The sequence below is a fragment of the Malus sylvestris genome, chromosome 4 (genome assembly GCF_916048215.2).
Source record: "Malus sylvestris chromosome 4, drMalSylv7.2, whole genome shotgun sequence".
Lineage (NCBI taxonomy): Eukaryota > Viridiplantae > Streptophyta > Magnoliopsida > Rosales > Rosaceae > Malus > Malus sylvestris.
Genome location: NC_062263.1, coordinates 3141446 through 3159302, shown reverse-complemented (window position 1 = coordinate 3159302; position 17857 = coordinate 3141446). Strand labels below are relative to the sequence as shown.

The 17857-nt window shown below is 35.6% G+C and overlaps 2 protein-coding genes across 2 annotated transcripts; both read left to right on the top strand.

The window, feature by feature from the left end:
* Window positions 1-1553: 1553 nt before the first annotated feature.
* LOC126619102 (mitochondrial import inner membrane translocase subunit PAM16 like 2) lies at window positions 1554-5785 on the top strand. Its single transcript, XM_050287385.1, has 4 exons — window positions 1554-1721; window positions 3751-3838; window positions 5207-5340; window positions 5438-5785. Exons 1-4 carry the CDS (start codon window positions 1719-1721, stop codon window positions 5567-5569), a joined length of 357 nt encoding a protein of 118 aa, XP_050143342.1. The 5' UTR covers window positions 1554-1718; the 3' UTR covers window positions 5570-5785.
* A 3775-nt stretch (window positions 5786-9560) lies between these two features.
* LOC126619097 (clathrin interactor EPSIN 2) lies at window positions 9561-17575 on the top strand. The gene is made up of 14 exons (XM_050287376.1): window positions 9561-9792; window positions 10220-10345; window positions 10596-10647; window positions 10794-10873; window positions 10956-11034; window positions 11439-11522; window positions 11763-11908; window positions 12302-12661; window positions 13139-13180; window positions 13638-13730; window positions 13829-14028; window positions 15460-15695; window positions 15772-16702; window positions 16797-17575. The coding sequence occupies exons 2-14, from the start codon at window positions 10311-10313 to the stop codon at window positions 17258-17260; spliced, it is 2802 nt and encodes a 933-aa protein (XP_050143333.1). The 5' UTR covers window positions 9561-9792; window positions 10220-10310; the 3' UTR covers window positions 17261-17575.
* The last annotated feature ends 282 nt before the right edge of the window (window positions 17576-17857 follow it).

Below are 17857 nucleotides of genomic sequence, written 5' to 3'. Positions count from 1 at the left end.
GAGAGTCGCTACTTTGCAGGGTTGGGCGAGCGCCTAGGTGGTATGGGCGTCATTCATTAATTTTCAAAGGGTAAATTACATAGTAGCCCCTCAGGTTTGAGCTCTATTGCAATCTCATACAACATCTTTAAAACATTTCACTTTCATACCTCAAGTACTATTTTATTTCAATTTCATACAGCCATTAGATTTTCCATCCATGGATCTGTTAAATGCTGACGTGGCTGCCACATATATGACACGTGGCTGCCAAATGTTTGCCACGTGGCAAATAAAATAATTTTTTAATTTTTTTTTTAAAAACCTGAAATTGGAAGAAAAAAAAAAGTCCGAACCCAGAAGAAGAAGAAAGAGAAAGAGAAGAAGAAGAAGAAAGAGAAAGAGAAGAAGAAGAAGAAGGAGGAGGGAGGAGAAAGAAGAAGAAGAAGAAGAAAAAAAAAAGAAAAAAAGAAAGGGGTCCGAACCCAGAAGGAGGAGGAGGAGGAAGAAGAAGAAGAAGAAAAAAAAAAAAAAAAAAAAAAGGACCGAACCCAGAAGAAGAAAGAGGAAGAAGAAGAAGAGAAGAAGAAAGAGGAGGAGGAGGGAGGAGAAGAAGAAGAAAAAAAAAAAAAAAAGGTCCGAACCCAGAAGAAGAATGAGGAAGAAGAAGGAGGAAGAAGAAGAAGAAGAAGAAGAAGAAGAAGAAGAAGAAGAAGAAAAAAAAAAAAAAAAAAAAAAGGTCCTAACCCAGAAGAAGAAGAAAGAGAGAGAAGAAGAAGAAGAAAGAGAAAAAAAAAAGTGACAAATATGTTTTTTTTTTAAATTTAAAAAATTATTTTATTTGCCACGTGGCAGACATTTGGCAGCCACGTGTCATATATGTGGCAGTCACGTCAGCATTTAACAGATCCATGGATGGAAAATCTAACGGTTGTACGAAATTGAAATAAAATAGTACTTGAGGTATGAAAGTGAAATGTTTTAAAGATGTTGTATGAGATTGCAATAGAGCTCAAACCTGAGGGGCTACTATGTAATTTACCCATTTTCAAATGTCTAATAATTAAATAGAGTGGTGACTAGCCAACTACTTGGGTAGGATCTAAGCGTTGTTGGGCCAAATTTTTTAGAAGAATGTTTAAAAGCGATCAAAGCATTCTACGTGAGGTTCAAAATTGGGTGCATCCGCCACTTAGTACTATGGTTTAGTAGCATTCGTTTTCACTTGTAAGTGAGAGATCTTAGATTCGATTATCGCCAAAGTCGAAATTGAACCACATTATAACTCATTATGCGGCTAGTGTCCATTTTATTTTTTTACGCAAAATATATATAGTCGTGATTTTTAATAGAAATTTTGTATATAAATAGTATGCACCCAATATTTTTTTTTTAACAAATGATATTATTTATACTAAATTGAACCACACTATATGTATTTTACGTAAAAAAAATAAAATGGACACTAGCCGCACGATCTGCGTGAACGGCTGCGATTAACAGTTTCGGAGAGGTTCTAGAGTGAAGGATCCGGAGAAGATCCTGACCTCACGTTACATTGCGTTTTTTTTTTTTTCTCTGGAATCCCTCTGGAAGAGTTCTGCTTCCTCTGCGCAAATCCATCAACCAACCAAATACCAATAAAACAACAAATACCAAATTCTGAAGAATAAGAAATTACAAGCCCTAATTTGTACGGAGAGGAGAATACAGAGTGATCGATTTGGTATTAATTAGCTATGGTATGCTCCATTTCCCCTTTCTCTTCTTTCTAATTTCATGGTTTTTGCGTTAATTTTCCGTTTGGTTGCCGAGAAAAACTGGGCAATAGGGAAGAAAAGGGGGAGGAGATTTAAGCTTATGTTTATTCACATCGACGTCTTGTATGTTTGTATTTAATCTTTTAACTAGCTCATGGGTGGCAGCATTGGAAGGCTGTATTTTTATTTTTTTTTTGGGGGGTAAAATGGAAAAGCTCAAATTTTGATCGTTCTCTAACTGTGAAAGTTTGAATTAAATAATATATAGCGGAAGCAAATGATTTTTGAAATTGGGTGGGTGTCTTTTTGGTTGTGAGAATTTTCAAATTTTGGAAATGATTGCATTTGATTTGCGAAATGTTGACAACCTGTGGTGTTTATGTGCTTTTAATTTGACATCAAAAATTGGTATATGTTTTGTTATCCACTTGTAAGATATTGCTGTACTTTCGAATATTTATCCGACAAATTAGTCATTAGAAGAAATGATTGAATGTTCTTATTGTGTGCATGCCTTCAAAGGTTATAAGATTTGAAGTTCTATGATTTTCAATTTCATTTCCCGTATTTTGTTACTGGTCGATTTGCTGAACGTAATTGATCTCTATTTTCTACTTTATGTACACAAGTGAATTCAGTACCTATGTCTGTTATAGACCCGTTTGCAGAATTCATGTATACGGTGTTTCAGGACGAAGTTTGATGTATGCAAATATGTAGGTTATTTTCTTCCTTGAAAGATGTCAAGCTTCAAATATAAGGAAAAATAAGTCTTCTTATTTCCAGGCCATGTTGAAGTGGTACTGGCTTTACTTCTTTTGCAATGGTTCCAATTATAAACATTTGATTTCTAAGTGAAATCCCATTAGAAATTTCCCATAATTTGGAAAGACCTTGGCAGATGCTGACAGCGAATTATTTGTCTGAATGCACTTGAGTATTTTGAATATCATTATTCATTCTTAAGATTTTTAGCCAGGTTACCAGTCTAAGATGTATTGGTTAAAGGGTAAGTTACAAAAGAAATTACAATGTAGTAAAAGGTTGTTGGGTTGTGGTCTTCCCAGAACTATTTATTAATAACAAGTCATGAGTTAAAACTTGCAATAAGGAAATCCATTAGTGAATCAAGATTATGCCTTTTTGAAATATTTGGTTGTGGTATGCTTTTTATTTTGTTTGAAATTCATTACCTACCCAAATTATGATTTTCTTTGATTGTTGAGAAGTGTTTGTTTTTTGAGGGGAAAAAGGGACCCAAAACCTTGTGGATGAGCTGTATGGTGTTTATTAGTAGTATAAATGGAGTGAAAAAAAGGGATTCTTGAAAACACTAGGGGGTGGAAGTGAAGGGGCTGTGCTTTGTGTGTTTCACTGACCTCAGAGTTTTGAGTATACCATTTTTCCTCATTCATGCAGATTGGAAGATACTGATATTTTAAACTCTTTTTTTGTTAGCCTAGCTGTTTGAATTTTAGTGAGGTTTTTTGTGGTTTTTGGTTATGCATCCCAGTGGAAAACTTGTTCACTATGTCATGTAGTATGTGCGGTTGATTTTCAGAAGTTTGAAAAAATCTGTATTCTCATTATGGAAAAAAAGAAGTTTATTTTATGTGGATGCCATCTAAAGCCCATTTTGGTTAATTTACTTGATAAGCTTCCGAGACAAAATAGTTTCATAGATGAGCATGGGTAAGGTGAAAATGTCACCGGTTCCTTTTATACTTACTTTATTTTTTCATAAGTATTTTGAAGAGTGTTTAGTGACGTGATAGAAATAGATGAAATAAAAAGTTCAGTTATACATCGGAAGATAGAGTTAAGCATAACAGATTGATTTCATTTTATTGTGCTCATCAAGTTTAGTGTGTGCATGCTTGAATGTACACCTCTGTGTGTGTGCATGTGCGTGTGTCATTAGATTTTCTTGCTTATCCCATTTGCCTCATACATTTCTGCAGGCTGCATTAGATTTTCTTGCTTATCCCGTTTGCCTCATACATTTGTGCAGGCTGCAAAGATTCTTGCTAACTTAATTGTGATGGGAACTGGTATAGTGGCAAGGGCTCTAGTTCAAGCATATCGTCAGGCACTTACAAGTAAGTCTTCTTTGGTCTTGAGGTCTCTACGCATGGCTTGCAGTTCTAGCATAGTGCTTTTTTCCTTGCAATAATAAGTGGCTGCTTTGGTAGTTGATCCTTTTATAATTCTTTAATACTGGTTTGGTAGGTTAGTTTTGAGGAGGGGCCTGGCTCATGTAATCATGTTTGTTTAAAGTTCTGGCTCATCTAACAATGTGGTTCCAAAATAGTTAAATTTATATTTGGGATTTTTACAAATTTAGTATATATCAGGTTACGACGACCTAGTATATATCAGGTTGTCTAGTAATCCTATACCCCAAGTAGATGAAATGCTTTCTGATTTATCAGGAATTTGATTATGTTGTCCCACTTAGACCTGGTACTACTATTAACTTCTAAACCAATGCTCTAACCCTTCCATGTCTAGCAAGCCACTTCATCTTCGTATCTCCATGTCTTTAAGATGCAGTAAAGACAGGCAATTAGCCAACCTGTCATTCACATTTAGTCTCATTTATCTGCCCGTGCTTGCTAGTGCTGTCCTCGGCACATTCTGTAATTTTTTTTACGTACTTACCTCTGTTTTTAATAACCAGTGCTTTGCATAGAAATTAGAATATACAACCCAGTTCTTCTTTAAATCATTTATTTCATTGAATCACTGAAGAAGAGATGTGCAATTTCTAAGACTTAAATTTGATTGGCCATCTTCCCAAGAAAAAGGTTAACAAAATCTGTACCTCATAAAACAATAAACTCTACTAATACAGCACTTGTCAAATTTTTGTTCTAGTTGAGCATGAGATAATGATAGGAGGAAGGTGAAATGGGGGGACTAACCTATATTAGTGGAAGATATACACCTTATCTAAGTGGAGGTTTTGTGTTATTGATTATAAACTATGTTTAGGATATACTTTTTAAGTTCAATATCCGTTGGTTGCAAAGTTTACGGCGAGGTACGGGAGAAATGGAGGGTAAACTTTTGTAAGGGTTTGCTGGAACTTCAAATAAAATCCTCTTTCAAGATTGACCTCCATCCCTAAGGAGAAATAAGGTTCAGCTCAAATAAGCACTTGGCCAAGGAAATTGTACTTGTATAACAGAGGATAGTGATTAGTGAAGTATTACAATGATGTATTCGAGTGCTATATTTTTTTTATATCAGTTTACTGCCCCTTCGTTCTGTCCGTTTACTGTCGTAGCCTGGGCTAAAGTGTTGTTGTGCACATAATTAAGTAGAACATAGTTTCTGGAGATTATCTATTTGTCACAGTTAGATCTGATTGGTTGATATTCTTACCCCCCCCCCCCCCCATATATATTTTACCAACTTTAGATGTCTAGACAGGCTCTTGTCTAATCATCTGCGGTATTTTGCAGATGCCTCAAAGACTGGTGTTGCCCAAGAAACATTACAGAACGCTGTCCGTAGAAGTAGCAAGGTCATGACAGAGCAGGAAGCTAGGCAGATTCTTAATGTCTCAGAGACGACCACTTGGGAGGAAGTTCTGAAGGTAAATATTCAAACATTTTCATCTTTGGTTACCCTCTCTGGCCTTGTATATTCGTTGTGAATGGCGTTTCTAAAACATGTTTCGTAAACCCAAGCAGAGGTACGACACTCTATTTGAAAACAATGCGAAGAATGGGACCTTCTACCTTCAGTCAAAAGTTCACAGGGCGAAGGAATGTTTAGAGGCTGCATATCGAGACAAAGGCCAGAGTACGGGTACCCCTAGTTGAGAGGAGTATGGTTTATTTTAACTGTATAATTAGTGTTCTTGCGGTCTGTCCGATGGCTTGAAACCGAATAATTGAAATTATATTACGAGTCTACGACACATAAACACGTGCGTTTCTTCGAAATGCCAGAGTTTGTTGAAGTTGTTGTGTTCACATCACATCTTAATTATAATGTTTGATCAAATAATCAAATAATTAGTGGTTGTGATTTGCAAAGTGGTCTTAAACGGAGGGCTGAAGCCTTGAAGGAAGAAGCCATCAAGCTTTTCGTTTCATCGTGCCGTGGCCAAGCTGTCGTTGAGGGTTCCTGTTTGTTGGATAATAATAATAAAGCAATTTTTTTGGCTACTTTGATTGAGAAAAAGATGGAAAAAGCACATTTTAAATTGATTAGTTGTGGAATATGAATATGAAGAGCACCATCAAATTAAGTATTTTTTATTTAGGTATGAACTTTGATTCTCTATAAAATAATGCAAATTTCGTCCTAACTGGGGCCGGTTTATATGGAAAGATATCATCTCCGGATCTCTTCCATCAAAACCCATGGATCAAGTTATTCGGGCTCATGAAATTTGATCCAACGGTTAAAAACAAAGGCTCATTTTAAAAGTTATAATAATTTTAGTTGTTAGATCAAATTCCAAGGGTTCGGATCACTTGATCCGAGGCTTTGGTGAAAAAGATCTGGAGTAGGAATCAAACTTTCTACTTTAATAAGTTATAATTTTTCTGAATCCCGTCTTAAGGAAACTTGCCTTCGCATGGCAATAATTGTTATTAAGTTTGAAAAATTGTGATGTTGGAAATCAAAGTTCAAGCGAAGTGAAATATTTATCTACAGTTGTTTGGGTATTGTTATTTTTTAAAGTTGATGCGGGTACATAATACCTTGTCAATATGAATACTTTCTTGTTGAGGCCAAAATGTTTCAAGCTTTTCAAGCATGTTTACTGCTTGGCCTAAAACTTTTGGTATGCTTTAGATTAAGGTGTCACTCTTCCTTCAATGTTACATTTTGGAAATTGACATGCTCCGCTACTAATACAGTTCTTTGTCCATACGACTTTCATGAAGGATAAAAATATAAAACAATAATATTTTTTAGCTACAACTTTATTAAGTAATAACTTTCTTATAGTATTAAAATTGCTTAGGTGCCACACTGACTATATAGAGATTTTACTATATTTGTTCAATCTAAGAGATAGAAAAATGGGCCTTACATAAAGAGGGGGTGTGCATAAGGTGAAAAGACGTGCAAAAATTGGATAGTTAGGCGTATAAAAGGGGTGAAGCTTCAATACTATGTAACACTCTTAATGTTGCAAGTGCTTTAGCCATGAAAATTGATAGGGAGACCATATTTGTGTATCATCTCATGTGATAAGTGTTGTGTACATATCATGTCTTTGATTGGATATTCATTATATGCATCACATGTCGCATACGATATTACACAAATAGTATAAATATGTGGTCTCCCTAACATTACTCTTCAACCATAGATATTTTCTTTTTAATTCCAGCCATTTATTTCTATACCACTCAATGCTATTGTACCATTGAAGAAAAATTAGTATAATAAAAAGAAGCAAACTTTTGAGGTTCGAGAATTTTTCTTTCCGTCTAAAAGAAAACTACGAACTTCTTCTTTAAAATTCTTGAAAAAAAATAAAAATTCAAAATCAATGTTTATATTGGAAATACTTTCAAGATTTGACTACAATACTTATATGAATTAAATACAATCACCATCTCAACGGTTAAATAGTATAAGTATTGTAGTCAGTCCCATAATTTTGACGTGCCTCATAATAAAAACAAAAACATGAACTCTCTATAGGATAGGATAGTTGGGAATGTTTCTAGAAACTCTGTTTTACTATTCCATTTTGGCAAATATGGAAACCGCGTTAACCGTATCGCTTTTGCGCGACTGGAAAAACTTCAGTGTGACCTGTTGCTGTTACAGCTCTCTCGATTTTTTTTAAAATTTTTTTATATATTTGTTTCGTCGGTGTTCCGAGAAATAAAAGGAGGCTTGACTATTTTTTTGGTTTTTCTTTTTGGTCGCCTTTCAGGTTAACATGGACATTGGTAAAGTTACTAAAGTGTATTACAAAGAGGCTTTTATGAATTCGTTTAGAAATATTTTTAAAATAGTTGAAAACGTTTGTTTTTTTTTGAACAAATTTATAGTAAAATGTAAGTAAATTATGGAATAACACTTAGTGTTTTTGGGAAGAAGCACATAACTGGTGCTTCTTACAAAAAGCAATTTGAACCCAATAATGTTTTTTCTGAAAGCATTTTTAATCATTTTAAAAGTATTTTCAAACGAGTTTTATGTTTATATTATGGGAGTTGCTTCAGCATCTCAAATAAATAATACAATAAAGGAAATAAAGTGTCTTTTATTGTGCTTCTTCTAGTAAACACTTTGAACCCAAAAATATTTTATCTAAAAACGCTTTTAGACGAGCTTTATGTTTATATTATGCCAGTTGTTTTAGCATCTTAAATGAATTAAACACTAAAGAAAAATAAAGTGTATTTTTATTCATCATGGAACTCCTTTGCCATCATTGCTTTGTTAAGAAACTCCAAAAATTGTTATTTGCTACAAAGGGGATGATGAGCATTGGGGCATGGAGATAAGAGAATCTCTATGTATATAAGCAAAACCAAGTACTTAACAATGTGGCATGTTTATTTGCTCCAAAAATTGTTTATGTGGCATGTTTATTTCTCTTATTCAAACGAAAAAGATCAAGATTTATTTTTTTTCAACCTACCATAACAATTTAACTCCTATAAAATGAGAATCAAACTTGATATGACAACAAAATTGGTTGAATTGTCCACCTACACCTACCACCCAAAACACCTCTCGCTATGTTTTTGGTAAGAAAGGGACCCATTTTTCAATGTTATTACGTTATTGCGACTCCAAATGAAAGAAAAAGTATTAAACTCTTAAAAAAACATAAAGAAGAAGAAAATTATAACACACCAATAAAAAATCTTTTAGTCACAATTAAGATTTAAGGAAAAAAAAAGTTAGACAGAGAGAAAATAAAAATAATTAACTGTAAGTGGTTGATTGTTGCGGTGGACAAAACTTTTTTTTTAACAGTGAGTGATTGATTGTTACGGTGGATTAAACTCTTTTTATATATTGTATTTCGAAATTCAAATTATTTATCGTTTTTAGTTAAATTTAAAATAAAAAATATGAAATTGTTATTGGCACATTAAAATTTTATTTTGCACTATTTACAAGTGTTAGATTTAGTTCTAAAATTATCACTTCAGAGAAAATTAGGTCATTGAATTATTTTTTTTTTCGAAAAATCAGTCCTCAAACTAATAAAATATGTCAATTACATCCCTAATATTAGATTCAAAGTTATTCTATTCATTTTTTTCATCAATTTAAATCACATAACTTGCATGTGATATATTTTAGAGAGTAAATTGGTAGTTTTTCATATTTTAAGGACTTATTTCATTCGAAAAAATAGTTTATAGAGATAACTTTGAAGGATAAATTAAACGTTAGATTCGTAATCTATATGCAACATTAAGGGCTTATAGGCAATAAATAGTGACAATATCCTCTAAAAAGTGTCAGGTGAATTAAGTTGAGGAAAAATTTGATAAAATAACATTGAATATAATTTTAGGGATAAGATTAGCAGTTTATAATGAATTTATAAACTTATTTTACTGAGAAAATAATTCGGGACTTAATTTTCATTAAAATAATAATTCAAGGACTAAATCGGCAATTCACTCTTTTTCTAAATATAGAAGATTTTGAATGCATGAGATTTTTGAAATTTCGACCCCTTTTCTTTATTATGGTTTTTTTTATTGCAGTTTAAAATAGAAATATTGAGTAGTAATTAAAAAAATAAAAATAAAACAAATAATTTACACATCAAAAATAAAAATATAAAAACCTAAAAACCAAAAGCCAAAGCCAAACACCTCCTCTCTCTTGGCTATATTCTTATTTTGTTCAAAGAGGAAGACAATCACCAGAAACAGCTCAGGGAATTCAGGAGCTCTTCTCTCTCTCCTCTCTCTCTCTCTCTCTCTCTCTCTCCTCCTCCTCCTCCTCCTCCTCCTTCACCTTCCTCTGTCTTTACCAGATCCATTTCTCATTCTTTTTCACAATTTTTTGGGGGACCCAATAATCGCTTCAATTGGAACAGGTAGGTTTCATGTCATTTTAGATCTGGGTTTTCTTAAATTTATTCAATTTTCAGATCTAATTCATTTCCTTTCTGCGTGTTTGCTTTAATTCAGCTGTGCTTATTTGGACATTTGATTTCAAATTCTATTTTTTACCCAATTTATAATTTTTTATGGGTCAAATTATTATCTGGGTTTTTCGATACTCGATTCAATATGTTCATTCATTGTTTATATATGTATGTTCATTTGCAACACATAACATATGATTCAAATTTGCCAACAAGTTTTGAATTTTCATGAGATTTGGGTTTCAATTTTGATTGATCTGAGGCATTTTTGTATCATTTTTTATGATTTAATTTAATTTTAGATATTCTTTGTTTGGGAAGCAAAGATGTTGATTTGATCCTTGCCTTCTTTAAACGGTATTGATGCTTCTTGCAGGTCAAGGTTCCCTAACAGGCGATATTCGTTTGATTGGATCGTGGGTTTTGCTGCTGTTGTCGATTGCTATTGATTCGGAAATCGTGTTACGATGAAGAAAGTCTTTGATCAAACTGTTAGGGACTTGTACGTCTTGAATTGTGTTCATCACTTTAAATTGTTTACTATGTTTTTCTCAATTTTGTAGTGCTTAGATAATGATCTTCCTATTACTTGTTACTTTAAGACTATTTTGAAGGGAAAAATGTGATCTTTTTTGGTACTTCTTTACAAATTCTGTATTTTTTTTGTGACCCGGTTGATAAAGAAAGTTCTTTTTACCGTATGGATTGTATCCAAAACCGCTAAACTGCCGTGGTTTATTGTGTTGTTGCAGAAAGAGAGAGGTGAACAAGAAGGTCCTGAAAGTTCCTGGAATAGAACAGAAGGTAGTTTTCTTCTTAGTCAGCTCTGCGTGTATGTTTATAATTTTGTATGCAAAAGTAGGTTGGTTGATAGTCATCAGTGGCTAGGCATAACTGCCTTGGGATGTACTCTCTCTCTCACCAACTCACACACGCCCTCTTCTTTTTAGGTTCTTGATGCTACTAGTAATGAGCCCTGGGGTCCTCATGGATCACTTCTTGCCGAAATTGCACAGGCAACCCGAAACTAGTAAGTTTGACAGTTTCTTTTTATGATTTCTTTGTATCACGTATTATCTTCGAAAGATATTCATTTCTGAACAATTGTGCAGTCATGAATACCAAATGATAATGGCTGTCATTTGGAAGCGGTTAAGTGATACTGGAAAGAACTGGAGGCATGTTTACAAGGTTTGTCATCTAGTAACTTTCAGATACACATTGTTTAGGATTCTCTCTCTTTCTTTCTATCTCTGCGTCTGTCTCTCTCCCTCTGCCCTATCCTCTTCCATCTCCATATAGTTTATGAGTAAATCCTATTATTACCGTCACTGTATTTTTTTTAGGGGTGTGCTATCCACACACCTCATTTTACTTCTCACACACCCCTTGATAATTTCTGTCCGTTGATCTTCTTCAATTCATCCTATCTGACGGCCGAAAATTAAAAAGGTGTGTGAGAAGTAAAATGGGGTGTGTGGATATCACACCCCTTTTTTTATTTTTATCTTCACAATGCAGCTAGTAATACGGCGAGGTTTTGTTTACTTCTGTGTTGACATGTGGTTCATAATATATTTTGTGCTTCAAATCAGGCTTTAATTGTCTTGGAATACATGGTGGCAAATGGGTCAGAACGTGTCATCGATGATATTAAGGAGCATGCTTATCAAATATCGGTAATTTCCACCCTTTGTTTCCAAGATTCATATTAACTCTTTATTTATTCATTTTTTCTGAGAATAGCAAAGAACATGAAATAGTTGCTTCTTTTTGGTGCATTGGGAAGGGATGGAACCCTTGGCATATCATAATAATAACCCTTTTACTTACCACACACCACTTGGGCCAGCCCCATTGGATTAGCTACCAGACTTGTTTATCGAGCTAACTGAACCAGTACTTTTTCCTTGATACAGACATTGTCCAGTTTTCAATACATTGATTCCAGTGGAAGGGACCAGGGAAGTAATGTCAGAAAGAAGTCTCAAAGTCTTGTGGCTCTTGTCAATGATAAAGAAAGGATAATTGAGGTTAGACAGAAAGCAGCTGCTAACAGGGACAAGTAAGCATTCTCTCAGAAGGGGCTATGTTTTCATAACTATCTTTTACTTTTCTTGAATTCTTTTTTTATTTTATTTTAATTTTAGTATTTATATAAGCATCCCATGCCATTATGAACAGGAAAAGTTTCTCCACTTGAAAAAGTTAATCTTCCGAAGTCATATATTGAAGTTTCTTTATTGCTTTACAGCATTTACTGTTATTTCAGCAGTGTCTGTAATACTTCAAAAGACTGTTAGTGTTTTGCCTTATTTCAGTAGTGGGTGTAAGAGAAAAAAGTCAAGATCTATATGTATAAGAAAAGTAAGAGTAGTGTTGTAGAACTATGCCCAGTTCATCCTCTACAGGAAATTATAATGAAAGAGGTTTCTGACTGATTTCTATATCCCAACAGGTTCCGTAATACAGCATCAACAGGTGGAATGTATAGGCCCGGTTCCCATTCAAGTACAGGAGGATATGGTGACAAATATGATGATGATCGTTACGAAGGCCGCTACGGAGGCAGGGATGAAGATAGGAATGGCTATGGGAGGGAAAGAGAATGGGGCAATAGGGATGATGACCGGTACAGTCGTGACGGAGATCGTTATGGTAGAGAATATGATGAACGCAACGGGAGAGAAGGTTACAGGGATGATGATTACCGAGGAAGAAGTCAAAGTGTTGATGATTACCCTCATGGCTCTAGAAGTAGAAGCTCTGATAGAGAGAGGGAGCGTTCAGTTGATGATGATGGTCAATATTCCTCTCGGTAATGGTTTTGTTCTGTTGATAATTTTGAATCATTACGAGTATGTGATTAAGAAGTATTTTGATTTTATTAGTGGCATGTATTCTGTTTAGGTTATTTTAGAGACTATTTTCAGGAAGTCAACTTAGTTATCTTCTTGAACATTGAGAAGGCAGATTTGTTATTTAACAATTTTATTCTCTTGTTTCTATGTTATTTAATTTATTCATTTTGTGATGGTTTGACTGTAGAAAATATTACTGTTTAAAATATATGTTTTCTGCAGGAAGTACTAAAGATAACTTTTCCATCTTAATGCATTAAAAGTGGAAGTGCATATTTGTACATGCCAAAATTTTTTGGATGCTTTTACATTTTTTGTTTTATTTTTAAAATTTTTGTAATAGTTGAGACTGCAGTTTGATGTCTTTATTGTTTACTTATTACTTAACCTAAATTGGAAACTTACTGTTTATTCTTTATGTGTCCTCATTGCAGTGGTAGTGGTGCTAAAGCTGATGACCAATCCCAGGATGGAAGGTAAATCTTCAGGGACATGTGCTTGAAATATATTCTTGTCTGTGTGGCTGTTGGACATGAATATAAGTGATTAAAGTTGGATAGGAATCAGTTGATACAATTAAGATCCTAATACTATCACTTGTACTGCATGCTGATCCCTTTGAAAATTTTATCGAATAAGAAGTAAATCACATAAAACATATAGTTTAAGGTTGAGAGGAACTTTATGTGTATGGAAGGATTTTTTTAGTATTGGGCCATTTTAAAGATCTTTATGTTCATAGCAATATATTGATTTTTTATGGGTATATGGATCTGTATATACATATGCCTCATATTGAAGAAATATTAAAGATTTCGGTAACAGAAACAAAGTCATGATGATAATATAGTAAATTTCAGGAATATGGTATTTTCATCAGAGCATTCCAGAAGACTGCCACTTCCCAATAACAATATTATTCATCTTTGGCAGGCTAAGTAGGAAATTTTCTGAACAAAACATTGGGGCTCCTCCTAGTTATGAGGAGGTTGTAAGTGAATCTCGAAGCCCTGTTCACAGCGAAAGGTATTAATTTGTCTGTAATAAAGAATTTGATCACCCTTTATTTTGTTTTCCTATTTTAAGCATTAGCTAAATCATTTAATATTTCTTCTTGATTACAGGGGTGGTGAAACTCCAACAGCTTCTGCTCCTAGGGCTTCATCTCCACCTTCAAACAATAATCCAAGCCAAGCAACCAGTATTCATGTTACTTCTGCATCTAATCCAAGCCAAGCAACCAGTGTTCATGTTGCTTCTGCATCACCTGCAAAACAGGAAGTGGAGCCTTCAGATGAATTTGATCCACGTGGTTCTGTTTCAGGTTAGTAAGTCCTGTATGCATGTTTATGCTTTACTCCAGTACGAACTGCTGAAGAATGTGTTATCGTTGTGTTTATAATGATTATAACTCAAAATTTCTTTATTGTGAATTGTTTGTTGCAAATGTCAGGACGGGTGTATTTGAATGGCTGAGGGTCCCATTCAAATGACATGGGACATCTGCTACGAAACCCTACTCTTTTTTAGTTGACCAAAAAAAGATAGATTATCATTTCTTTTGCATGAATTTGCTACTTTCTTTTGTCTTGATTGTTTGACTAGGGGGAAGCAATCAAGTTAACTTGTCTCGTTCCAATTTTCTGACTGCTTTTCTTAGAGCATCTTCAAAGCAGATGTCAAAATGTCCAAATAAGCAATAATGGTAAAAACAGACAGCAGCAATGTTTTCCAACCGAGAAGCCAAATCTGATGTGGCATGAGACATAGAATGGCATCTCTCCCCCTTGCTGCCAAATTTGACAGCAACTTCAAAAAAAAAAAAAAACTATTAAATTATTAATTTTTTATTGGTTTAAAGTCTTGCCTTTTAATTTTTTTTCATTACCAATGCAATGTTTGAATATTTTTATACTTTTTAATTCATTTTCTTTCATTACCAATACAAAGAAAATAAATATGAATTTTTATTTTTGTTTAAAGTTTGACAATTCAGGTGGAGAGCAAAATTTTAAAAGATGTCAAAGTGCCACATAAGCTGTCAAATTTAAATTTTATGTTTAGAATATGAAATCTCCTTTGGAGATGGTCTTATTGTTTTCTGACAACAGTACATCTTTCCTTACTAAGCTATTAGTGAGTGTTTATTTGTGTTTCGTAGGTTTTAGAAGTTGGGAAGATTTTTGTTATTTTGTGAATCCTCTTCTCTTCTCTTTTACTTTCCTGTTCAGTGTTTCATGCCACGGTCAACTCTCTTAGAATGATAGGTGATGGTAGTTATGGAGATATTATGGTTATTAACTTAGACATGGTGATTGCAGTTGTGGTGGTAACATTGGGATTGTGGAATTATTGTTGACAGCCTCCTCTTAGTTTAATATTAAGTAGGGTTTTAGCATATTATTTATGAGCTAGTATGTCTGGGGTGCGATTTGTACTGGTAGTCTATAACATCCTAATACTGTTGAGTGGAAGGCAGTTTAGGTTTCTATGTACACCCTGTTGATACAGAGAACAAAAATCTCGTGTAACAGCGTAGTGTTTTTATGTTAGTTTATGCTCCTGAGTATAAAATTCTTATATGTTATCCCTGAAAAAAAGATCATTTACTATCTCGGTACCCTTTTGCAAGCAGGTTGTTTCTATACAGTTGTTCTTTGGCCTTTCAGGGACTAGCTGCAAGATTTTAGTTGCATTTATGTTTGTGATTGAAATGCAGCACTATGAGAAACTCACATTGTCTTTCCCTTAACAGCTACCCCAGCTCCCCAAGCTGCCCCAGCTGCCCCAGCTGTCCAAGCAGCCCCGGTTACCTCAAACAATGTTGAGATGGACTTACTAGGTTCCCTGTCAGACTCATTCTCTTCAAATGCATTGGCCATTGTACCGACTACACCTTCTACTGCTACATTTGAAGTTGATCCCCATGCGAACTCTAGTTCTGCAACCACATTTACGGCAACTCCGCCAGCATCTAATGTTATGAATCAGGTAGGCATTTTTTGTTATTAAAAGAGTTTCTCAAGTGACATCCTTCTTGGATTAAAAGTGTTCTCCTTCAATGCAGTCATTTGAAGATCCATTCGGTGACTCCCCCTTCAAAGCTCTCCCTTCCAGTGAGACGGTCCAACCTCAACCACACACTTCCACGTCCACAGACTCTTTCCCACCAACTGTGAACCAGAGTGCAGATACAGCTTCCAACTTTCCCTTTGGGGATTCATTTTCTGCTGCAAATTATTCGTCATCTGGTGTTTCCAGTGTTCAAACTCCAACAAACTCACAATTTACGTCTCAAGAACAGTCTACTGAAAACATGGATATTCTTGCTGATATTTTGCCACCTACTGGACCTTCACAGCAGTCCTTTTCAGGTCCAACAGGTCAACATCCACAGCCAAGTGCTAATATGTACGGGAATTTTCATGTGCAGCCAGGATCTGTAGTCCCTCATAATCAAACTGGATTTGCTGGACAATACAGCAGTGGGGGTTTTCCGTCACAGGGAGGGCCTACAGCTCCCATCACTTCACATGGGGCTCCTCAAACTCCAACAGGGCCTACTGCACAGTTTAACAATGGAAATTTCATTCCACAACAAGGTGGGTTTTCAGCTCCCAACAGCGGAAACTATTTTTCACAACAGGGAGGTTACATGGCTCCTCATGCTCATAATGGACCGGCTGCACAACTTAATGGTGGGAACTTCCATCCACAAGGGAACTTCCATCCTCAAGGTTCTGTCGGCCCAGTAGCTTCACAGGCCACTCCTCAAATTCCACCTGGACCAGGTTTGCAACATAATAGTGATGTTCTGGGCAACCTTTTATCACAAAAAGGACCAAACACCTCAATGGGTTCCCAGCAACCGCTGTCATCATCAACAGGGGCACTTGCTATAGTTGCTCAACCACCTAAAGACAGCAAGTTTGAACCGAAGTCAGCAGTTTGGGCTGATACACTCAGCAGAGGCCTAGTTAATTTAAATATATCTGGAGGTGAGTGCTATGTCTCTTCTTCAACTTGTTAATTAACGGTCTATGTTTTTTTAGGGTTCTATAACGGCTTTTGTTTTGTTTTTTTCACGTGCAGCTAAAATTAATCCATTGAATGATATTGGAATTGATTTTGATTCCATTAATCGGAAGGAAAAGAGGATGGAGAAGCAGCCGGCAACTCCTGCAACATCTACTATTAACATGGGTAAAGCCATGGGATCTGGTTCTGGAATTGGCCGTGCAGGTGCAAGTGTTCTTAGGGCTCCACCAAACGCGATGATGGGTTCAGGTATGGGCGGGGGGATGGGTCCGGGCATGGGAATGGCTATGGGTATGGGTGGGGGTCCAGGTGGAGGTATGGGCATGGGTGGCTACGGTGGCACGAATCAACCCATGGGTATGGGGATGGGGATGAACATGGGAATGGGAATGAATATGGGCATGGGGATGCAAGCGCAAACCGGATTACCTCCTGGTTCAAACATGCCTCCCGGCTATAACCCCATGATGGGCGCAGGTGGTTATCCTCAGCAGCCATATGGCGGTGGCTACCGATGAAATTGATGAAAGTAAGTCGATACATATTTGATTTGAAACAAAAGTCGTGTAATTTTTATGTGGGGATGTGATGTATCTCTGTAACTCCGCATTTCGTATGGGTCACAAAGAGAGTGTTCTCCTATATAGGTGCATTGCCTGGCTGGTTTGAGCAGCTGTTGTCTTGTTTGTGTAGTGTTGGGGATAACCCGTCTCAGGTTATCGTTTCGGTCCTTTTTTTATCGGAGATATATATTCTTTTTGCCAGATTGTGTAAACATTTATCGCGATGTTTGGCTACGAACACAAACGAATAAGTTTTGATTCATTCTACAACCTTCTCTTTTTGTATGCCGTATGAGCAAAACAGGAGAGATGCGATTGACGACGTTGGAAGGGAAAAACGTACAACATCCGAAATGGTCGAACGAGAGTTCATGGGAACAATGAAACAACCTAGTACGAATCAATGTCTGTCAATCTGCTCAACGTTAGAAACTTCAAAAACAATGTCCTCCCTTTGGTCTCGGCGGTGCATCGAAGCCGGGATTGAGGTCTCTGTCACGTAATCGCGTCCTGAAGGAGGAAATCTGCGGCGTAATCGCAGTGAACGTAGAG